General features: G+C 40.3%; 1 protein-coding gene across 1 annotated transcript in view; it reads left to right on the top strand.

Annotated features, from left to right (window-relative positions):
• KAT6B (lysine acetyltransferase 6B) overlaps window positions 1–24894 on the top strand; it is a 193179-nt gene that overhangs the window by 113243 nt on the left and 55042 nt on the right. The window contains exons 6-11 of the mRNA XM_065407517.1: window positions 2167–2299; window positions 8044–8975; window positions 9954–10075; window positions 11891–12006; window positions 13434–13575; window positions 19545–19706. Of these exons, the coding sequence (XP_065263589.1) occupies window positions 2167–2299; window positions 8044–8975; window positions 9954–10075; window positions 11891–12006; window positions 13434–13575; window positions 19545–19706 (1607 nt within the window). The remainder of the gene's footprint in view (window positions 1–2166; window positions 2300–8043; window positions 8976–9953; window positions 10076–11890; window positions 12007–13433; window positions 13576–19544; window positions 19707–24894) is intronic.

Genomic DNA, 24894 nt, shown 5'->3' with positions numbered 1-24894 from the left:
CTCCTGATTTCTCTGCATCTGCCTCTGGTAAAGGTGGATGATAAGCTGCGAGGCGTTGAGAACGGCCACAACTGCAGCGATGGTCGCAGCGGGATCCATGCTCGCACTGCTGTGGCGTCCGCGCTGTCACTGATCAGAAAAGTGCGCGAACTGATTTCCCGCCGGCGCTTTCAGGGAGGGAGGGAGGGCGGGAGTGACGGACGGATGACGACAGGTACCCAAAAGCACCCTCGACACATTTTTTTACCCAGAAGGCATTTGGGGCTCGACCCAGAATTCCAATGGGCAGCGGGGACTGCGGGAACTGTGGGATAGCTGCCCATAGTGCACCGCTTCCAATGTCGACGCTTGCCCCGTTAGTGTGGACTCACAAAGTCTCACAAAGTCGAATTACTGTCCTTACTGTGGACACACATGTTCGACTTTGTAATATCGATTCCACATATTCGATTTAAGTGAAATCGAACTACTCTCGTAGTGTAGACATACCCTTAGAGACTAACAAATTTATTTGGGCATAAGCTTTCGTGGGCTATAATCCATTTCATCAGATGCATGGAATGAAAAATACAGTAGGCGGGTATATATATTACAGCACATGAAAAGATGGGAGTTGCCTTACCAAGTGAGGGGTCAGTGCTAACGAGGCCAATTCAAACAGGGTGGATGTAGCTTATTCCCAACAATTGACAAGAAGAGGTGAATATCAACAGAGGGAAAATTACTTTTTGTAGTGCTAATGAGGGTGGATGTGGCCCATTCCCTGCAGTTGACAAGAAGGTGTGAGTATCAACAGAGGGAAAATTACTTTTTGTAGTGACCCAGCCACTCCCAGTCTTTATTCAAGCCTAATTTGATGGTGACAAGTTTGCAAATTAATTCCAGTTCTATTGGAAATTTCAATTTCTCGTTGAAGTCTTGTTCAAGACTGTTTTTGAAGTTTTTTTGGTTGAAGAATGGCCACTTTTAAGTCTGTTATTGAGTGTCTCAAAGCAGATTGCAACATAAGCTTGATACGTGTTGAATTAAGGCATCTTGTTGTGCTCTCAGCAGAGGGGTTTGTATGATGAGAAGCCTAATGATTGCGTTCTCTAGTGTTCTTCTTCAGCCTCACATTGACTGATCCGGGAAACCTAAACGAGGGTAATTAACAATATGAAACTGGGGGTATGTCTACACCACCCAGGTTACTGCGCGGCCATGTGGGCAGTATAGACACGCTTTATCGCCGGGGGAGAGCTCTCCTGGCAATTTTAAAAAAAACCCACCGGGCCGGCGATAATGCTACCACCGCTCATTAGGGGGTGGGGTTTTTTTAATTGCTGGGAGAGCTCTCCCCAGCGATAAAGCGTGTCTATACTGATGCTTTTCAGTGCTAAAACTTTTGTCGCTCGTGGGGTGTTTTTTCACACCCCTGAACGACAAAAGTTTTAGCGCTGAAAGTGGCAGTGTAGACACAGCCTGAGAGAACATAGACACTGAAGCTACAGTAAAACTCTTCACATACATCACTTCATTTTCAATTGAAAGCTTGGTCTAGTACAGGGGTCGGCAACGTTTGGCATGAGTCTCGCCAGGGTAAGCACCCTGACGGGCCGGGCCAGTTTATTTACCTGTTGACGCGGCAGGTTCGGCCGATCGCGGCCCCCACTGGCCGCGGTTCACCGTCCCGGGCCAATGGGGGCGGCGGGAAGCCGCTGCCAGCACATCCCTCACCCGCGCCGCTTCTCGCCGCCCCCATTGGCCTGGGACAGCGAACTGCGGCCAGTGGGGGCCACGATCAGCCGAACCTGCCGCGTCAGCAGGTAAATAAACTGACCCGGCCCGCTAGGGTGCTTACCCTGGCGAGACGCATGCCAAACGTTGCCGACCCCTGGTCTAGTACTTCCTGGATGGGGAGAGGTCTGGCAGTAGAAAGAGGGGACATGTTAGAATCCTTCTGCTAGTGCCAGTCTCCCATGATCCTTGTTGCTATGGGAAGGGGAAAAGTGTCCTTCTGAATTATAGAGAGTTTCTCTTCCCTTCCCCCAACCATCCTTTTTGCTGGAGTAGAACTTGTTGGCATAATGCACCTGAGATGTAGCTTTCTATACCTTGGGTACAAACTGGACACACACCATATGCATGTACAGTTAAAACAATTATGTTTTTTCTTAATCAATGCAGGGATGTGGATTTGCCAGGTCTGCAGACCAAAGAAGAAGGGAAGAAAGCTACTTCACGAGAAAGCTGCGCAAATAAGACGACGATATGCAAAACCTATTGGACGACCGAAAAATAAACTAAAGCAACGAATGTTGTAGGTTCCCTTTTTCCAATTGACTATAGTGTTCTTGAAAATGTAATACAGTGAGATTTTAGGTGACAGTTTATTTAAAATTAAACTACTGCTTTTGCTGAGTACTACAGCCTGAAAAAAAAATCACATGCGTAATCTTCAATGTAATGGAAAATAATTAAGTACAGTTGGTATTTCTGAGTCTTCTGATGGGAGCAAAAAGTTATCCTAAAAGTTTGCATCACTTTAAAAAGAATCACTGTTGGATCCAGGGAAGGAATTAGACTTAAATTCATATGTGAACAGTGCCATTTCCCAAATACAAGTGGCGCCAACAATCCTCAATAACAAATAGCCATATGATCGATTATTTTAAAAAAAATAAAAATCTATCATACCTGGGTTATCTGCACAATCCATATCAAATGGATGATACACCGATAAAGTGAAAAATGTAATTCACCTCACTCCAAAAGATGTCTTGCAAAGTTTCCTCCAATTGATTTGTCACCTATTCAGGAGACTGTTCTGTGCTGAGTATTTATTTGCAAGAATATGCTATTTCAGAAATGCTGCTTGCCACCTCCTAATATTGGTACAAATTCCCTCTTAATAGGTATAAAATCCCTACCTACAACACAAGCTCCATAATGAGTCAGTGCTCAGTTCAAGCCCCAGAGGTATCCATGAGACCGAGCTATTGAGTCCAGAGTTACTTTGGAAAAATAACTTTTTTGACCTTTGCTGCTGCTAAGTAAACGCCAGTCAGGAGGGGAGCGGGCTGCAGTTCCTCATGCTTTTCTCCAGCCCATGGGATATTTAGTGTCTGAGAGAAGAGGAACCTGTAGCACCTTTGGCACCCACCTTCCCAGTGAATGTTTATGTAACTGAACACAGACTTGTTGGACATCTTAAAGCTGGAGGGAGGGCTGTTGTGGGTGGAGGAGATACGTCTCTTGTCCTTTTCACCATCTTTTCATGCTCACACACAAGAGAAAACAGAGCAAAGCAAGAAACATCCATAGCATGGACTAAAAAGACATCCTAAAAAAAAAGGCAAAATTTAAAGCCATCTCGTTGATTCATTTAATCAACTTTGCACTAAGAACATCTGTGGCAATCACTCATACATTTCTTGTTGCAAGAGTGAAGTTCAGTGATGTATGCACACATCGATTGCCACATCTTGACACTATAGCATCAGCTTGCAAGGTCTAGAGCACATGAATTACTTTTTGCTCATCTAATAATGACAGTTACTATTTAGGAATTAGGTGCGAATGTTAAAAAGTAGATTGATTTGTAGCATCCTTTATGGGAGCCCAGTGACCTTTTGTCCAACATTGTGGTGTTAGAAGGAGAAGATGATTGTGCAGACACTGCTGCATAGTTAGAGTGAATAGATCTCCTGGTTCTCCAGGATTGTTCTAATTTTTTGGCAACCGTATCAGTAGGTTTTAGGACCAAGTTCAGCAGATCTGGGATGATGATCACTCAGTTGACACCTCCATTTCACAATGAAGTTCCTCTGCCATCCCCTTTCTCCACTTCTTTATTGCTGTACTACCGTGCTTCAGGTTGTACCCTGGATATCCCCACTACTGTGGCAAAATCAAAGAGAGAGGTGACCATCAGAGAGGCAGGTTGATGAGTTGGTAGCACATTGGGCCTAGCAGAGAAGCTGAGTCAAACTTTTGCATTAATATTGAATGTGAGAAATGGGTTATTTGAATCTGCAAAGCAAGATGATAAGGATAGTAGCATGTCACTGTCCAACACATGTTCCTACCTTTGCCCCCGCATGTGCCCCTCAATGCTTTTCTCCAGTGCTATTCATTTGTACTTTTGTGGCTCTCATCACTGTACTGTAGGAGAGCTTCATAATCATTAATGAACTCTACTACTTGCCCCAGTCCTATGGCCCCTATCAAATGTTTCTCTGCACACCTAAGACCGTCCTAAGGTTTCTTCACTCCACATTGTCAAAAATCTACTATTCACTGCCTAAAAACTTGGTTAATGCAGAGTTAAGGTTGACTGGCAGCATCTTATACTTTTCCAGAATGTCATATGCACCTATACTTAAACCTCTGAATGACTAACAAATAAAGAGTTACGGTAAAACAAACCCAAACCTTTGACAACTGGGATATATATTGTTAGAGGAAGTGTTCCACAAAACCTTAACCCTGCCCCCTTACATCACTGTGAGAGAGTATAGGACTGTACCCTTCCTGAGCAGCTGGAGGACAGTGTGAAAAGTGCACAAGAGTAATGTGATGGAAACTATTAGGTCGAGTGTAGGTTAGGTTTAGTAAACACAAATTAGCTAGGCATGACCTATATTCAACCACTTCACTTACTCTCAACAAACCACCAGAGTTGCCAGATTCTAACACCCGTTCATCCTTGTCCTAGCCAATCACCTTTACCTAGCCCTGACTGAGACTGGCAGTGCACTGTTGTGTGCCACCAAGCTGCTAGACCTCCCTAGAGCAGTAGAGCAGGACAGAGAGGGCGCATGGTACTTGGTGAAAGCCAGTGCAGATAATGTGGAGTTCTAATGGGCACTGAGAATATGCAAGACAGTGTTAGAAATGGATGAAGCACTCTTATATTCCCCTGTCTTATTGCCACGCACAGTGGAATGCCAGTATTTGGAGGTGACAGTAGCAGTTGTTACAGCAGCCTTAAGAACTGAAGAAGAGCTCTGTGTAGCTCAAAAGCTTGTCTCTCTTACCAACAGAAGTTGGTCCAATAAAAGATATTACCTCACCCATCTTGTCTCTGTAATACCTGGGACTGACATGGATACAACAACATTGCAAACTAAAACTCTACAGACATTTTAACAACTGGTGTCTGCTCAGACCTCCTGTGTATCACAGAGAGAGAAAAAGAGAGAGAGATTCCTGATTCCTCTAGCATCAGCTGCATCTCTCCTCAAATGGCTGTGTGAGCTGTGGTGACTTGCTGCAACTAAGCTCTGGATCAGTGAGCTAGGAACCTAGCCCAGTGTCAGTAAGAACGTGTGAAGAGCAGTAACGATGTAGCATTGAGTTGGACAAAATTGAGCGCAGATTTTATTAGAGGTACGTCAGGTTTTGATTTGTTCCAGTGCCTATTGCTAATTGCAGGAGGGCAGCGGTACGGGAGTCATCACCTTAGATTTAAGTACAGGTGCATTTGATGTTCTGAAAGCGTATGAGGCACTACTGGCAACCTTAACTCTGCATTAACCAAGTTTTTGGCCCTTTGTTTTTGAAGAAGTGTTGGTAATGAAGGGGGCATTGAGGGGCACCTGTGTGGAGGAAAATGAGGGATTTTCCAGCTCTGCCCTCCCTCTGGCTTCTCCATGTCCCTGGTAGGGCTGGAGGAGCCCTGGGGAGAAATGAAGATATTAACCAGGGGACTGTGAGAAGCACACCAGCAAGGGAGTGGGGAGGGGAAACCCTAGACTCTCTACTTCACTTTGTGGATAAGTACAAGGGTAGGAGTTAAAAAAAAAAAAAGGAAGAGCTATCTCAGCCTCACTGTAGTAGTGCTGCTGCCCCATTATCCTCCTCACTACCTAGTCCCTAGTGAGAAATTTGGTCCAAGTTTGGGATGCTGAAATCTGATCACCCAAGCATGGTGCATGTTGCGGTTGGCACCTGAGGGCCTTGATTTCACTTCCGCTAAAACAAAGTGGAAACATTTAGAATGGCATGTGGTACCACTCTTACCTTTAGCTATTTGGGTCATTGCACCACTACCATATAATTAATACTACATTTAAAAATGGGCAAGTCCTCTGAAAGAGCTTGCATGATGGTTTTGACTATAAAAATCTCATTCCCCACTTGTGTCTGAGGATTCTTGGGTAATCCTGGTGACTGATTTGTAGGATTTGTCCAAGAATAAATTATTTCCCCGTTTTCTCAATTGTATGTATGTATGTATTTCTGTCATTAAAACTAAAAAGAGTGTATGGTTTCCCATTGAACAATATTCCTTAAAAATGGGATTATATCTTAATTTACAAGGATGGGTAAGAAGACTAGAGAAGAATAATTCCCTAGATGGAATCTACTGCAGAAATAATCCCACTTTAAAAGCAGCATGAGGATATGGGAGGTAGCGAATCTAGCCATCTTTCATATGGGGCTGGACCTTAATGTGCATAAAGTTGCTCAAGCTGCTTAGCCCTTTTGACATAATGTATGGAATCTTATCCGGTACTAGTGGAATAGCATTGCTTAAAAGGACCTCTGTATGGAAACCTGAACAGGCAAGTTACAGCAGGAGATTAAATAACACCAGATGCTTGTTAACCTCTGGGCACTGATGGTTATTGGCACATCTGGTACTGACAATAGGTGTTGTAGCTAGAAATATGAACTTCTGGCATCAACAGATTCAGAAGACTTTAGAAAAAAAGGCATTATTTTTAAACACGATTGGGAATTGTAAGAGCTCTTCAGCTACCCCAATTCAGTGATGTGTGGGAGTGAAGCAGGGCCCAGTTTTATGGCTGGTGGGCTCTTGGAGTTCAGGTACCAGATGGTAGCCCCAGGCTGTTCCATCTCTAACTAAAAGTAATCGGTTGGAATTAATTGTTTCAGCTTCACAATTAAGAAGGGAAAAATCTGTGGAAGGAAACCTTCCTCTGCAAAATACACACATGTTTTAAATAAATGTAAGGATGCATTTGGGGGAGAGAAGAGGGAGTGGAATAATTTGATGTAATTATGCAGCTTTGTTTGGGTTTGCAGTATAACACTTCCTGATTACATGTATTTCTTTACTATGAATAACCTCAGCTGTTCAGTTTGTATTTACTTCAACAAAATACCATTCTTCAATATTCCCTTCAGTGTTCTGTCTTCTCATTCAGTCATTAGCCATCAGCTAAATCAGCATTTTTTTAATGCAAGCTTTGGCCTGGAGCACGCCCTCTGCTCATTCTTAGTAAACTTCACCACTTCTCCTCAAGCTCTTCCATGTCATGCCTAACCCAGTTACGACTTTTCTTTGATCATTATTTTATTTATGCTTTTGCTGTTTCCCTCTATCTCTCTATTTTTTGCTTTAACTATACTTTTATTTTTTTAAATAGAGAGGTCGCTTTGTTAGCTGTATGGGTAGTGCTGTGCATAAAAACTACCTCATTCCGCCTTGAGTTTCATTTTTTTTAAAGGGATATTTTTATGGTCTTTTATTAAAAAAAATACTAATTTCATCAGTGTAATCTAATAAAATCATACAAAAATATCAGTTTCCTGAAGATTGGCTGTATTATTTCCCCATACTGGTGGAACACCTCTGCTGTCTTTTAGTGAACATTCTGCTGAAATCAATAACATGTTTTGATGTGCTGTGTATACTTTGTAGCACAGGACATGTGCATCTTCTGGATGTATGTTACAGATTTCACAGAAGTGAAGTGGTTGATGTGAACAAAACCAGTATATTAACAATTTTTCTCTCTCAAAAGAGAGAATATTTTTTCCTTAAAATATGTGTTGTATATACTGAAGACTTTTTCTATCCCACCCCCTTACTATTGGTACATGCTATGGACTACCCAGTGAAATCTGATCGGTATCAGCAGCTCACTTTCATTCAGGGAATCATGTGTCAGTAGTGCATAAGTATTTTTAAGGGTCACTGTTCCACTCTTGACTTTTAAGTGCAATGGCATATATGTTTTATGTAGAACTGTTTTGACAGCAGTTTTTGTAGTTTTTTTTAATACTGATTTTATTTTCCAAATTTTTGCATAGGTCTGTAACCAGTGATGAAGGATCCATGAATGCATTCACAGGAAGGGGGTCACCTGGTAGGGGTCAAAAGACTAAAGTCTGTACCACACCTTCATCTGGTCATGCTGCATCTGTGAAGGATTCAAGCAGCAGATTGCCTGTTACAGACCCCACTCGGCCTGGTGCCACCACCAAAATCACCACCACCTCCACCTACATATCTGCCTCTACACTTAAAGTTAACAAGAAAACCAAAGGGCTCATTGATGGCCTTACTAAGTTTTTTACACCATCACCCGATGGTCGCAGATCACGAGGTGAAATAATAGACTTTTCAAAGCACTATCGTCCAAGGAAAAAGGTCTCTCAGAAACAGTCATGCACTTCTCATGTGTTGGCTACAGGTACCACACAAAAGCTAAAACCTCCACCTTCTTCACTTCCACCCCAAACTCCCATCTCTGGTCAGAGCCCCAGTTCACAAAAATCCTGCACTTCCACCTCTTCTAACTCTCCCCAAAGTTCTTCCAGTCAGTCAAGTGCACCCTCCTTTAGCAGCCTTCCTAATAACAGTCAGCTAAAGGGACTCTTTGATGGACTTTCTCATATTTATACCACCCAGGGACAGTCTCGAAAAAAGGGACACCCGAGTTATGCACCACCCAAACGTATGCGTCGTAAACCAGAGTTATCTTCCACATCAAAATCTAATACCCATTTCTATGGAAAGAAAGAGATTAGAAGTAGGTTTATTTCTCATTCCTCCACCTCTGGATGGGGTGTGTCTAGAGGACGTGCTTTTAAAGCAATTGCTCACTTCAAGCGAACAACTTTCCTTAAAAAGCACAGGATTCTAGGCAGATTAAAGTATAAAGTGACCCCTCAGATGGGGACCCCCTCACCAGGGAAGGGGAGCTTGGCAGACGGAAGGATTAAACCTGATCAGGATGATGGTAAGCAAAGGTCAAAGCTCCAACCAAACCTGCGTCCCGTCCAAAACCAAAATTCTTATTTTGTCACATAGGTCTTAGCTATTTCTCTTATTCTTACTTCACTCTCATACAAAAGCAATGAAACTTTGACCTTTTACCTAATGCTGACTAAACCTCCAAAATGTTTTTTCTGACTAATACTATACCACCGTTTTATTATTATTTTTGCATCTGTAGTGGCACTAGGAGCCCCAAATGCCTTCATAACGTTGCTTATGGCTTTGTAGTACCGCATGAGTAGCCACTTTCATGCTACTTCCTTGTTCTTTCCCCTGCCCTTTCTCTGGCAGTAGTGCTGTCATTATGATTGTGTGCTGTCAGTGCTTATAATGATGGACATTTCAATTCTTCATTTCCCTCTGCTCCATTGCTTTTTCATGACCAATTCCATCCTGCTGCAGTTTCCACGACACTTGATCTGTACTGCTGTAAAATGTCCTTTTTCTGATTATTTTTATTTAAGTAAGAGGAAATATATTTATAATGTCTGAATGTACATTTAACATAGCACTGGTCTCCTAATTTTTTAAAAGGTTTTTTGTTTAAACTAGCACTGAAGGGGACACAGATTTTTTATTTTTATAGAGAGATAGCATTGGAGACTTAGTATACATTATACATATACTTAGTATCACCTTAACCGTTTCAGGAGGTTTGTGTTCAGAATTCATGTAGTACAGTTGAACTAGCCTATAAAGGCCTACAAGAGATACGCAAGAAAATACTGAAAATAGCTCCTGCAGCTGCAATTTTAAAAACTAGAGAGGGAGGTGGGGCATAGTTGCTATAACAGGTATAAAGGATTCCAAATCTAAACTATAATGGGAGTTTCTAAGAGCCGTCACTGCCTGCAGTGCTATTTAGGAGTACCACACAGGAACTGTAAGGCATGTGGTCTTCATGTCTGTGAATAAACCTTCTGCTGGTTTTAAATAACAGATACAGAAATCAAAATAAGCATCAAACAAGAAAATACAGATGTAATTCTGGTGGGGAGCAAGGAAATTGTTACAGAGGAGGATGTGGAAGTTTTTAAGCAGGCTCGGGAACTTTCTCTGGAGGTAAGACTGACTGAAAATCATTTCAGTAATGAAGCATGTTGTGGTCAATTCAATTACCTTTATAAATTAACATTGAATTATTTTTCCAATGTTCATTCGGCCTCATGGTATTTTTGATATGCTCCTTTGACCTAGTGTTTCATACTTGATGAATGTCTAGTGGAGATGTTCTGTATACAGTAGTATTCCCTTAGACTGGAGCCCTATCATCCCGGTGGAGTGAACCAGATGAGTGACACTTGTGGATTTTAGATATCTGGCTCCTGTTCGCTAGACAAGAAATCAAAGGCTAAAATCCTGATCAGCCCTTTGAAAATGTAGGTGTTGGTAACTAGGAGGTATGCATTTATACCCTTTTCCCCCCCTCTATGCAGAAAGCAGGCACTATGAAAAGCCACCAGATAATCTGTGTCCTGTCACTCTTCTATAAGAAATGCAAAACTGGATTTTATGATCAGTATATAACTTCACTGCTTTATGTTTGCCCAGTTATTTTAATAGTCTATAAGATTATTATGGTCATTGAAATGTTTGAGCTGGATCTGCCTAAAACTATTGCACCAGCTGGTGCTATAATGCTCTCTTTTTTAGTATGTGTTATAAATATATACCCTGCTGAGGCTGTATTTCTTCCCTTGCTCCTTGTACACTTGGCTGAGAGAGCCCCCGACGTACAAACTGGATTTCCCTCTAGCAAAAAGGGCTTTTACTTTCCTGTGCCAGTGTGAAAGGACAAGATTTTTTCTTTGAATCTCATTGTGGAAGGTGCTATTCACAGGTGGAGCTCAAGGAGACAGGCAAAAACTGCATCTCTGAGAGTATGGGATGGAGGGTGAACATAACAACACCCACTACTACCATTTTTTCCAGGGTTGTGTCTGAATCTAGACTTGTGATCTCCTGTGCAAGCCCTCGTCCAACCCCTCAGTCTTTTTTAAGGGCGTCTAGCTTGGCTCTTAGTAATAAACTTCCCCTTGTAGGCCAGAAGTGCAAATACCGAGAATATGTCTGGTATAGACACACAGTGTAAGTTAGGGACAATCTCAGCCCTAAGTGTTTCGGCCTAGTTTGAGATTGGCTATTGAGGATTTTACCTCTTAGTTTGCTGCTAGCTACTTCTCTTGATAAATAAATTCTCATCCCTCTCCCACAGGTCAGAGTATATTCTGTTGGCTTTATTTGATTAAGGTAACCTCCCCACACACACACAAAGTCCCCATTTAACCTCCTCTGTGGACACTAGAGGTCATTGTCCTAGCAAGTGGACTACTGTCATCTCAGCTAAAGTTAACTTATTTTAACATCCTGTTGGCACTGGAGGTTGCAAATTGAACCCTCGGTACCCACAGCGCCTGCTTGAAGGAGGGGTAAGCCCACTTCTGGGGTAAAGCAGGTGCTCCCAGTGTCACCATCCTTCTTCATTTGGTTCTGCTGGGAAGGGCCTCTTGGAATTTGAGCCAGGACTCCAGACAAGCTCTGCCAACTGCCTGTGAGATTTACTGAATCAGGAAACCTGTTTAGCTGGGCCCAGCCTCTGCCAGCCCTGCCTGTTTTGTGGGCAGCAGCATCCAGTGCCAAGCCCTCCAGTGGAATGGAGCTTACAGCCAGATTTTACTGCTGCACTCCAATCCTGCCAGGCTTTCTGCAGCCTGGGTTCTAGCCCCACATTTGACCATTTCCAGAGACTTCTAACAACTAATCATGTCAGAGAAACTTGAAGGTTTTCTAATCTTAACCAAATGAAAATGAAGATGTGAATTGACCCTCCTCTCATTCCTTATAACTGAAACATTTTGCTTTTGTTACACCTGACAGAAAATTGGATGTAAAAACAGCAGTGAAACAAATGGCCGGTACCCTTCAGTGATAGAATTCGGGAAGTATGAGATCCAGACCTGGTACTCTTCACCTTATCCGCAGGAATATGCAAGGTAATAGAGTGGTCAAGATTACTGTTTCTTTTTATGTGATGGTGAGGATGGGGGCTTCATCCTGTTCTTTTGTTTCACAGTATTTCAGCTGAGATTAAATTTGACTAACACATTGAGGCAGCACCCAAAACTATTACTTCTACAGCACTTCTTTTGCAGTCTTATTAATTTTGTACAAGTTCCTAGTTGTCCCTTTATTGCAAACATGCTGTAAATCCTGCCTTTATTCCCCCAAGCTGGTATTTCCCTCTTCCACTGAGAATGAGGTGTGTATTGTGAACAGAATATACTGAAATCAAGGGAACAGAAGTATACTGGATTAGACCAATTTCATGTTATTAACTAGAGGACTTTCCAGTGGCAACAGCCTACTTCACTTATTTGTATACTTTCCTCAATTCTGCCAAACTGGGGACTGAGCAACCAGCTACAGGGAGCAACAAGGAGGCTGAGGTGATAGCGGGTAGTACATTAGTATGAACCAACAGTGTGATATGGCATCTAAAATGGGCATTGTGATTCTTGGCTGCACTTGCAAAAGGCATTACATTATGGAATGGAGAATTGATAATGCCTCTTTATGGTGATGGAGGCAGTTCTCCCTAGAATAGGTGCAGTTTTAGGCACCAAATTACCAAAAAGATGCAGATATAGGGGAAAAAAATATACATGATTAAAAGTCTTCAGGGATGATTTTCCAGGAAAGATTAAGAAATAAATGTCTATAGGTTGGCGAAATGATGATGGAGATGTGGACATAAGTGCTTACAAATACTTGAAGGAAGTAAATCATTATAACCACCTATATACAGTCCCAGGACATGCTAGTTGCTTTTAGAGCACATGTAAATTGGCCTCTGCTCCAAAGATATTATAATATAATTAGTTTATGCAACAGTGTCCTTCTGTTTCTGTAGTTTCAAAATGAGGATAAACCTAGTGCTAGAAAATTTACTGCAGGGATTTACTGTTCTGGCAGTTTGAGTGCAGGGGACTGGACTAGATGACCTCTCGAGGCCCCTTCCAGTCCTAAGATTCTATGAAACTAGGTGATCTAGTTGGTCTTCTCTTTCTCTAATTTCTGTGATTTGGTGAGGCAGCTAATGACAGTCCAGGCCATGGATCAGCCAAGATGAGGCATTCTTCACTTCTGACTCAGCTGAATCAACTCTACTATGTAATAAAGCCTCTCATCTCATTTAGGAGAAAATCACTTACATGAATCTCTGTGCATTACTTTCAAATAATGCATGCCTGTTTTAATCTTCCCTCTGTGGTGCATATTTGGCACACACAGAAATACAGTTTAATTCAAGTCTGTTCAAATATTTTTAAGATGGGTGGAGAGGGAGAACGTGATTTTTGGTCACAGAGTTTATAACTGTAACAGCACTCTAAAACTCTTCATGATTTTTATACTTCAACAGACTATCAAAGCTTTACCTGTGTGAATTCTGTCTTAAATATATGAAAAGTAAAAACATTTTGCTAAGACACTCAAAGAAGTGTGGTTGGTTCCATCCTCCAGCCAATGAAATCTACAGAAGAAATGATCTTTCAGTATTTGAGGTAGGTATATTAAAATCCAGATTGTTTAAAAAAGAAAAACTTACATGTATTTGTTGATTATATACCAGTTGAAGGCCACAGTAGAAAAAGATAAAACTGTATTACAGTAGAACCTCAGAGTTACAAACTGACCGGTTAACCAGACCACCTCATTTGGAACTGGAAGTACACAATCAGGCAGCAGCAGAGACCCCCCCCCACCCAAAAAAGGCAAATACAGTACAGTGTTAAATGTATAAAATACTAAAAAATAAAATAAAGGGAAAGCAACATTTTTTTCCCTGTATAGTAAAGTTTCAAAGCTGTATTAAGTTAATGTTCAGCTGTAAACTTTTGAAAGAACAACCATACCTTTGAACTTTTGTTCAAAGTTACAAACATTTCAGAGTTACGAACAACCTCCATTCCCGAGGTGTTCGTAACTGTGAGGTTCTACTGTAAATATTTCCCCACTAATATTCATATTGTACTCAAAAAATAAGTCTCCTCTTTCACTTTTCCCCACCTTTTATATCCCGTGTACTCATAAGTTATGTAGAATTTAAGAGCTTTCTAGCCTTCTGGTGCAGCATGCTTTTAGATGTATATTGAAACTATATCTTCCAACTACATGTTCTTTTACTTCTGGTCAGATGATAAGGGCACCCTTCTTTTTTCCTTTCTACCCATTACATAAGAACAGTCATACTGGATCAGATCACTGGTCCATCTAGCCCAGCATCCTGTCTCTTGACAGTGGCCAATGCATGATGCTTTGGGGAATGAACAAGTGGGACAATTTTGATTGATTCATCCCTGGTCGTCCAGTCCCAACTTCTGACAGTCAGAGGTTTAGGGACATCCAGAGCATGGGATTGCTCCACAACCATCTTGGCTATTAGCCACTGATTAACCTATTCTCCATGAATTTATCTAATTCTTTTTTGGACCCAGTTATACTTTTGGCCTTCACAACTTCCCATGGCAATGAGTTCCACAGGTTGACCGTGTGTTGTGTAAAGAAATACTTCCTTATGTTAGTTTTAAACCCAGTGCCTATTAATTCCATTGGTTGTCCCCTAGTTCTTGTGTTATGTGAAGGGATAAATAACACTTCCCTGTTCACTTTCTCCACACCATTCATGGTTCATGATTTTATAGACTTTTTATAGACATTCAGTTGTGACACTCTGATTATTTGGAGAAGGAAGTGAACAATGAGCATGACCATTGACTGTATAGGAAATGCAAAGGTAAAAGTTTTCTGCATGGTTGATTTAGGACTCCAGGAGAGAGATCACGTGATCATTACCTGTTAGGTTCACTCCCTCTGGGACACCTGGCATTGGTCACTGTTGGCAGACAGGATACTGGACTGGATGGATCTTTGGTCTGACCCAGTATGGCCATTCTTATGTTCTTATGTTCAGAAGTTAAATTTTGAAACTAAAGTTATTCCCCCTACAGACAGCCTGAGAAATATCTCCTGAGGCATTCTGCCAGGGTGTGTTAGGTCCCAGGCTGAACCTGTTAGCTATCTGTATTACTTTCACAGCCTGTTACAAGTCGGGTCAAGGTAAACTGCCTTTAATTTAATTAGTTCAGAAATTAAACCAAATAGAATATAATTCTTTGGGACATTTTGGAGCTAATCTCTTAAGGACTTTTGACCACATTGCTCCGTTGTGAAAAGACCCTTGAGTTTAACTAATGAGTATTCTTTATCATGGCTTCAAGTGTCATTGCTGCACCCAATTACCCTAACCTACTTACTCATATTTCTTAAGCGCCAGTACTAATACTACTAGCAGAAAAGACTTCCAGGGTTTTAGGACCATCTTAATTCTCTCAGAAGAATGGCACAAGTATTTCTGACTATCAATACTGAAAAGTAATTCTGAATTTTAAAAAATTCCACTACCTAGCACTTTCATATTGTGTAAATATATTTGTTACCCCTGCAGGTATGCTTGTCTATTCCATGTCTTGAAATACTGATATGTAATCTGGTGGAGTCCCCATGCAACTGAACCAAACCTTAACACTTGTTCTAGTCATTCACAGATTTCATCTTCTTAACTAAAAGAAAATTCTGAATTAAAACTGCACCAACCCCAGCCAATGGCGACTCGTGGGGGGGGCCCAAAGGGTCACATGACCCTCCCCAAAATGCTGGGCGGGGAGGGGAGCAAGGCCAGCAGCCAGGAAGATGAAGGGGCACGGCCAGAACCAGAAGGGAAGAGGTGGGGCCAGAGCCTCTCCTCTTCCGGCCATGCTGCCTGGTGCAGCACGCAGCGGCTACACTCTCCCAGGCAGCCTTCAGCCATGCTGCCTACAGCCCAGGCAGGCAGCATGGCCAGAGGCTGCAGGGGAGAGTGCATTAGTGGCTCCACACATGCCAGGGGGACTGGAGCAGAGTGTGGGGCTCCCGGGCTGGGGTTGGGGATGAGTTACGTGGGGGGGGTCACGTGGGGAGTGGGGCAGGGAAGAGTCACGGGGGTCACATGCCCCCCTTTAGCTGGTGCCCCCTTTGTGTTCCTCCTACTAGTCGCTCATTTCCCCCAGCCTACATTTTTTTTCTCCCAGATATTTCTGCTCCTATGGTTTTCCCATGACACGGGTGAGCGACACCCTAGTTCTCTCATCCAGAGAGTTACTCCCACCTTCCTTAAACTTTTCCAGAGTATAAAAAGCCGCACTTTTCCCAGTGAGTCACCACTGAACATGATTAACCTGTTCCTCTCTACTGGATTCGTCTAATACCTGCTAATACAGAGTAGGGCAACAGGTGAATCTGCCACGATGTTAGTGTTATTCTGTGAGCTGCCATCAATCCGTACATCAAAACTTATTCAGTCCTTCATTTTTCTTTTTTTTAAGCATTCTTAAGGGTCTCTCAAAAAGAGCCATAGAAGAGAGAATATTCTGTGGAAGGAAAATCTGGATTCATCAGATGGCCCTTTTTTCCTTCTGTCCTTGAGACACTTGGATAGGATTACTGAGACTCTTGAAGACTAACTTTTTCAGTTTGGTTGAAGTGTTGGCTGGGGCCATTACTTCTAATTTTGATAGCTGCAGAAACTCAATGAGGAGTTGATAGAAATTCTGCAGACTTCCAACAAGATAAAGTGACTGCACCCATTCATTCCCTGCGTGACAGGACAGAGAAGGGGATAGGCTCTTATTCTCCTTCTGTTTCTCCAAGGAGCAGAAAATGCCCCAGGGCATCTTATGTTTATGTATGCCTTCCTTCCAGTGCAAAACTTTGACAGATCTAAGAGGAGACTTATTGTCATAATTTATTACTCCATTCTAGTCTAGCAAACATTGGTGTCTGAGATTGTAGTCCATTTTTCCCATTGAACTGCTGAACAAGCTGGTCTTATCAGAAAGTTACGGAATGCCTTTCCATCGTCACATGAATGCTCTTTCACAAAATAGCGTATAGAATGTTTTAAAGGATTGTCTGTTTCTAGGAATTTTTTTTAATATCAAGGAAGTCTTCCATTGAAACAACATAACAATTGGACACTTCCTCTTTTAGGAGAGTTGAAAAACAAAATCCAATATTAATTGCCAACATTTTTAGAGGAACTGAAATGTCTTTAGTTAACCATTACAAGTTTTTTAAAATCTAATTAAGGCTGACTTTATCATTTGTTTTTATTACTTGTTTGCATGTGTGTAAAAAAACAAAAAAAATCCCCAGTTTCGTACAAGGGAGTCAGTTGCATGAGTGTGCTTAAAATACTTCTGAAATTGTTAGGTACTATGTGTGAGATTATACATAAGTATTTCAGAGCAGTAGCCGTGTTAGTCTGTATCAGCAAAAAGAACAGGAGTACTTGTGGCACCTTAGAGACTAACAAATTTATTTGAGCATAAGCTTTCGTGGGCTAAAACCCACTTCATCGGATGCATGCAGTGGAAAATACAGTAGGAAGATATATATATATATATATATATATATACACAGAGAACATGAAAAAATGGGTGTTGTCATACTAACTATAATGAGAGTGATCAATTAAGGTGGGCTTATTATCAGCAGGAGAAAAAAACCTTTTGTAGTGATAATCAGGATGTCCCATTTCCAACAGTTGACAAGAAGGTGTGAGTAACAGTAGGGGAAAAAATAATTAACGTGGGGAAATAGTTTTTACTTCGTGTAAAAGCAGCAAAGAGTCCTGTGGCACCTTATAGACTAAGAGACGTACAGGAGCATGAGCTTTCGTGGGTGAATACCCACTTCTTCGGATGCATGTAGTGGAAATACCGAAGAAGTGGGTATTCACCCACGAAAGCTCATGCTCCTATACGTCTGTTAGTCTATAAGGTGCCACAGGACTCTTTGCTGCTTTTACAGATTCAGATTAACACGGCTACCCCTTTGATACTTTACTTTGTGTAATGACCCATCCACTCCCAGTCTTTATTCAAGCTTAATTTAATGGTGTCCAGTTTGCAAATTAATTCCAATTCTGCAGTTTCTCATTGGAGTCTGGTTTTGACGTTTTTTTGTTGGAGTATTGCGACTTCGAGGTCTGTAATTGAGTGACCATGGAGGTTGAAGTGTTCTTCGACTGGTTTTTGAATGCTATAATTCTTGGCATCTGATTTGTGTCCATTTATTCTTTTGCATAGAGAAGTAAAAACTATTTCCCCATGCTAATTTCCCCCCCTACTGTTACTCACACCTTCTTGTCAACTGTTGGAAATGGGACATCCTGATTATCATTACAAAAGGTTTTTTTCTCCTGCTGATAATAGCCCACCTTAATTGATCACTCTCGTTATAGTTAGTATGGCAACACCCATTTTTTCATGTTCTCTGTATATATATATATCTTCCTACTGTATTTTCCACTGCATGCATCCGATGAAGTGGGTTTTAGCCCATAAAAGCTTATGCTCAAATAAATTTGTTAGTCTCTAAGGTGCCACAAGTACTCCTCGTTCTTTTTGATAAAAGTATTTGTATCAGTAGTTCTTAACTCATAAGTAATGTTTTTTTATCTTAAGCTAACTTACAGATATTGTCTGATCTACCCCCAGATACCCGTATGAGGTTAGTGCTTACCCACTTTACAGCAGGTAAAGCAGAGACTTGTCCAAGCCACACCAGAAACTGACTCTGGTAATGGATTATAATACAGGAATTTCTTCCTGGTGCTGTGCCTAGACCAGAAGGCTCTCTGTGTAAATGAAATACAGATGGTCCCATCATCAGAGAACTCTAGTTGCAAGTAATCGTTTCCCTGAAGAAGAATCTTGGGGAAAGACTCGGCGGCTTACAATGACTATGCTCTTCATTTCAGGGAGAAACTGATTGTGATCAAAGAAATCTGCACTTGTGCCTAGCCTGTCTGCAACCATCAGTATCACAGCTTGATTCTTTATACTTATAACCGACATAGACTAATTATGATACTTAGCGTGAAAATTTACTTCTCTTGCTCAGTAGCATCTTCGCTCCAGTGTAGAATTTTTATCTTCTCTAATTATATCTAAAATACTGCAGTGTATAATACCAAACGGACATCCCATTTGCTGGCCCTACACTTCAGGGACTCAGAATAATGCAGTTCAATCTGTTCTACTTTTGGAGGGCAGCTCCTTCAGTAATGATCCAGAGCTTAAGATAGCTTTAATAATGTTTGCATTATCTGCTATTCATATCTGTTTGATTATAGGGCAATAAGTGAAAGAGATGTAACCAAGTCTGACTGGACCAATTATCAGATCAGAGAACCTTGATTGTTTGATAAATCCAGATCTTCTGAAGATTCTTGCTAATGCAAACAATTAGCACTAATAGAGAATTTCTATTCTGAAATTAACGTTTTTTTCCTTAATACTACATTTTTCAGGTTTTCTTAAAGGATACTGTAAGTACAAGATACCATTTTATGCAAAATAATATGTGAGAAATAATGGTTTTGTGGGGAAAAAATTTATCTGTGATTTTTTTTTTTTTTTTTTTTTTTTAGGTTGATGGAAATGTGAGCAAAATTTATTGCCAAAATCTTTGCTTGTTAGCCAAGCTCTTTCTGGACCACAAAACGTTGTATTATGATGTTGAGCCATTCCTTTTCTATGTTCTTACAAAAAATGATGAAAAAGGCTGTCACTTAGTTGGATATTTCTCTAAGGTAAAGCAATATCTCTATATGCTTTTTAATATTAACAATTCATAATTTTTCCACTGTTAAAATTATGCTTCTTATTCAAGTATTTTTGCATATGTAATTTCAATAGATGAAGACAATTTTTAAAATTTGAAATCCCATCTGCAAGTCTCATAAAATTGTTCACTGTCTGATAGACAATAACAATAACTTTATTCCCCTCCCCCAAAAACTTACGTTAACTGAGAAAAGTTCTATCTGTATTCAGTAGAGCTGTCAATTAATTGCAGTTAACTCACGCGATTAATAAAAAAATATTAATTGAGGTTAAAAAAATTAATCTCAGCTTTAATCGCACTGTTAAACAATAGATTGCCCATTGAAATTTATTCAATATTTTTGTATGTTTTTCTACATTTTTAAATATATTGATTTCAATTACAACACAGTATACAAAGTTGACAGTGCTCACTTTATATTATTTTTATTACAAATATTTGCACTGTAAAAATGGCAAACAATAGAAATAGTATTTTTCAATTCACCTCATCCAAGTACTGTAGTGCAATCTTTTTATTGTGTAAGTGCAACTTACAAATATAGATTTTTTTTTTTGTTACATAACTGCACTCAAAAACAACACAATGTAAAATTTTAGAGCCTACAAGTCCACTCAGTCCTGCTTCTTGTTCAGCCAATTGCTAAGACAAAGAAGTTTGTTTACATTTACGAGAGATAATGCTGGCAGCTTCTTATTTACAATGTCACCTGAAAGTGAGAACAGGTGTTCGCATGGCACTTTTATAGCCGGCATTGCAAGGCATTTACGTGCCAGTTTTGTTAAACATTTGTATGCCCCTTTGTGCTTCGGCCACCATTCCAAAGGACATGCTTCCATGCTGATGATGCTCATTTAAAAACAATAAATGCATTAATTAAATTTGTGACTGAACTCCTTGTGGGAGAATTGTATGTCTCCTGCTCTGTTTTAGCCGCATTCTGCCATATATTTCATGTTATAGCAGTCTCGGATCATGATCCAGCACATGTTGTTCATTTTAAGAACACTTTCACTGCAGATTTGACAAAACACAAAGAAGGTACCAATGTGAGATTTCTAAAGATAGCTACATCACTCAACCCAAGGTTTAAGAATCTGAAGTGCCTTCCAAAATCTGAGAGGGACGGGGTGTGGAGCATGCTTTCAGAAGTCTTAAAAGAGCAACACTCCGATGAGGAAACTGCAGAACCTGAACCACCAAAAAAGAAAATCAACCTTTCTGCTGGTGGCATTTGACTCAGATGATGAAAATGAACATGCGTCGGTCGGTACTGCTTTGGATGGTTATCGAGCAGAACCCGTTATCAACATGGATACATGTCCTCTGGAATGGTGGGTGAAGTATGAAGAGACATATGAATCTCTAGTGCATCTGGCACATAAATATCTTGCAACGCCGGTGTGACAGGTTGGATCACAGCAACCCCCTTGAGACTGCCACCTGATGTACTACCTCTGAGCCTGTTTTCCGTGCTAGCTTGGGACTTCAGTGCCCTGCCTGGTTTGAGCCAGACACACTAGCCTGCTACAAACACAGACCCAGATCTGAACTACGTCCCCCAAAAGCTGCAGGCTTAACTGAAAACAGCTTAAGAAGTGCTCCTGTCTCCAGCACTCAGATACCCAACTCCCAATGGGGTCCAAACCCCAAATAAATCCGTTTACCCTGTATAAAGCTTATACAGGGTAAACTCATAAATTGTTCGCCCTCTATAACACTGATAGAGAGCGATGCACAGCTGTTTGCCCCTCCAGGTATTAATACATACTCTGGGTTAATAAGCAAAAAGTGATTTTATTAAATACAAAAAGTAGGATTTAAGTGGTTCCAAGTAATAACAGACAGAACAAAGTGAATTACCAAGCATAGAGTGCATCTGAAGAAGTGAGGTTTTTATCCACGAAAGCTTATGCCCACATAAATCTGTTAGCCTTTAAGGTGCCACCAGACTCCTTGTTGTTTTTGTAGATACAGACTAACACGGCTACCCCCTGATACTTGACACCCCTCCTTCTAAATGGAAAAGCACCAGGTTAAAGATGGATTCCAGTTCAGGTGACATGCTCATGTCACTGTAAGACTTCATTACCCACTTGCCAGCACACAGGTATACAGGAAGATTTACAAGTAAACAGCCATCTACAATCAATTGTCCTAGTTGATGGGAGCCGTCAAGATTCTAAACCACCATTAATGGCCCACACTTTGCATAACTACAATAGCACCTCAGAGTTATATTTCATATTTCTAGTTTCAGATACAAGAATGATACATTTATACAAATAGGATGACCACACTCAGTAAATTATAAGCTTTGTAAGGATACCTTACAAGAGACCTTTTGCATGAAGCATATTCTAGTTACATTATATTCACACTCATTAGCATATTTTCATAAAATCATATAGAGTGCAGTGTCACAGCCAGCTATAACAGTGCCATGCAGATGCTTGTTCTCACTTTCAGGTGATATTGTGAACAAGAAGCGGGCAGCATTATGTCCTGCAAATGTAAAGAAACTTGTTTGTCTGAACAAGAAGTAGGACTGAGTGGGCTTCTAGGCTCTAAAGTTTTACATCGTTTTATTTTTGAATGCAGTTTTTTTGTACATAATTCTACATTTGTAAGTTCAACTTTCATGATAAAGAGATTGCACTACAGTATTTGTATTTGGTGAATTGAAAAATACTATTTCTTTTGTTTTTTACAATGCAAATATTTGTAATCAAAAATAAATATAAAGGGGGCACTGTACACTTTGTATTCTGTGTTGTAATTGAAATCAATATATTTGAAAATGTAGAAAATATCCAAAACTATTTAAATAAATGGTATTCTATTATTGTTTAACAGTGCAATTAATTGCGATTAATTTTTTTCGCTTGACAGTCCTAGTATTCAGTTAAATCTGTTTTTACTGGTTATCTGGTGATTTATAATTGTTCAATTTGACATGACATCTTTTTCTATATAATTCACTTAGTTACAGATTCTGCATAGATATACTACGCCTGATTTTCAAAAGTTTTAGATGTACAAAATGTGCACAATTTACATGTGTATTTACAGATGTATTTTGGTAAAACTTGCTATTTACACATATAACAAATGACCATTTCTGTTCATCTTTGGTCACTTGTGTGCATAAATACCTGAATTTTTTTGCAGTTTTTAATTGCACATTAAACTTCTGAAAATCAAGCCCTAAGTTACTAATTTTCATAGTGGATGTCTTTATGACTTGTGGTGATACTTTGAATTTTAAAACAACAATTCCAATTATTGCTAAGAGGGAATTTCTCTATATTGCTTTGACAGAGGCTATAGTAAAATTAATTGCAAGGTAAAAGTAGAATTTCCTGGAATAGGGAGAACCTATATTTGTTTCTGTCAACTGTCAAGTCAGAGGTTTGGTATATCAGTGGCTTCCAAACTAACATGTCATACAATTATTTTTATCTTTGGAAATTAGGTGATTTTTCTCATTTTCCTTCAGATTGCTCTTAATAACAAAAAAGATCTGAAAGAATTTTTTTTTTAAAGAGATCTGTTGAAAGTGATAAAGTTGGAGTAGCAGCATAGTCTACTGAGGTGTTTTTGGACTGATACATTTGTCCTCAAATATAAGGCTTGAAGAAAATCTAAGGCATGGTCTGCACCTAAAACGTAGGTAGACCTAACTACATTGCTCAGGGCAAAATTGAAAAATTTCATGTCCTGTGCAATGCAGTTAAGCCTACCTAAGCCCCACTGTAGATACCACTAGGTTGACAGAAGTCTTTGACTTAGTTACCACGTCTCAAGGGGGATGGATTTACGACAGCGATGGAAGAATACCACTGTAGTGTTTTTATTGTAGACATTCCCTAAGTAACAGCGAGATTGACAGACATAATTTGCACTGCCTCAGACTCTAGAATTTCATATGCCTTTGATCTATTTCCTTGTAGGCCAATTCATCGATCATAGTTTAGATGATTCTAAGTATGTAGATTAAAGATAAAATAGTACCACCACTTCTGAGATTGGCACATACCTTCTAGTACATTCATTGTCTGAGGTATCATTCCTAAACTTTACTAGGTATAAGGACTTGCAGGAGATGCATTAGCATTCAAAATGAAGACTGGAATTTTTTGCCCTCCCCAAAAATTGTTTTGGCCCTCTTCTTCTCAACAGCTCACCCAGCCTCTTATCTTTGTCATGTCCCTGGCACCAGTTCAGGAAAGCACTGAAACATGTTCTAGAATCCCATTGACTTCAATAGGACTTAGCACATGCTGGAGTGCTCTCCTGAATTGGGGCCCTTTCTTTTCAGTCTTCTGTACCTAGTATTCTTTTGTGGGCAAAAATTCCCCTGAATCCTTTGCAGTGGGCACAGTAATATTTCAAAGTACATATTATGGCAGTCAGTTCAAGGGGTTTGGGGCCATACTGGAGACTAAGCAGTACTGTCAGTATAAATCTGCACAGGAGCTGGGATACTTTTATGAAATGTGGCAAAGAGGCAATCAAATTTCATAAGTGAAGGAGCGTGATTTGAGACTGGCCTATTGCCACTTGTGACGGTGACAATTCCCGTATTATTCTGGCATCTCCTTACATGTGTTACCCTGAGTAGCTGCCTATCAAGTCTATGCTTGCTGCAGCTTTCTGTTGAATATGTCACCCTGGATTTGAATGGTCTGATTTAGGTCTTTGATGCTGTTAGTTTTATTTTAAAAAGTTACTTATATTTAATTGCATTACTCCTAAAGACAGGAAGAGGCCTGTCTCAGGACTGTTCTTCACTGGATTTTGACATTTTTTGGATACTACGGCTAAAACAATACTGCCCCTACATTGCATCCAAATTTTAAAAAACAAAAATCCTTCAGACTATATTACAAGGGTTGCTTCCTACTTTAGTTTCTGTGTCTGCTTTCCCCTTTGTCTTAAGCAGTCAGTGTAATCTTTGCCTCTATTATGTTCATAGTGATGTGATTTTGTCTTGTCTGAAATGCTGAGATCTGATGGCCCAAGCATTTTTTCTTCACTTTGTAATCAGAGGAGAATGCATTTGTCTGTGGGAAAAAAATGTATCGCTTCAGTCACACAATCGTACTAGCATTAAAGGTATTTGCTAAAAGGTAGAAGATGAAATGTGGGTG

Source organism: Emys orbicularis, chromosome 7, assembly GCF_028017835.1.
Source record: "Emys orbicularis isolate rEmyOrb1 chromosome 7, rEmyOrb1.hap1, whole genome shotgun sequence".
NCBI lineage: Eukaryota > Metazoa > Chordata > Testudines > Emydidae > Emys > Emys orbicularis.
This window is presented reverse-complemented; position numbering and strand designations above follow the sequence as displayed.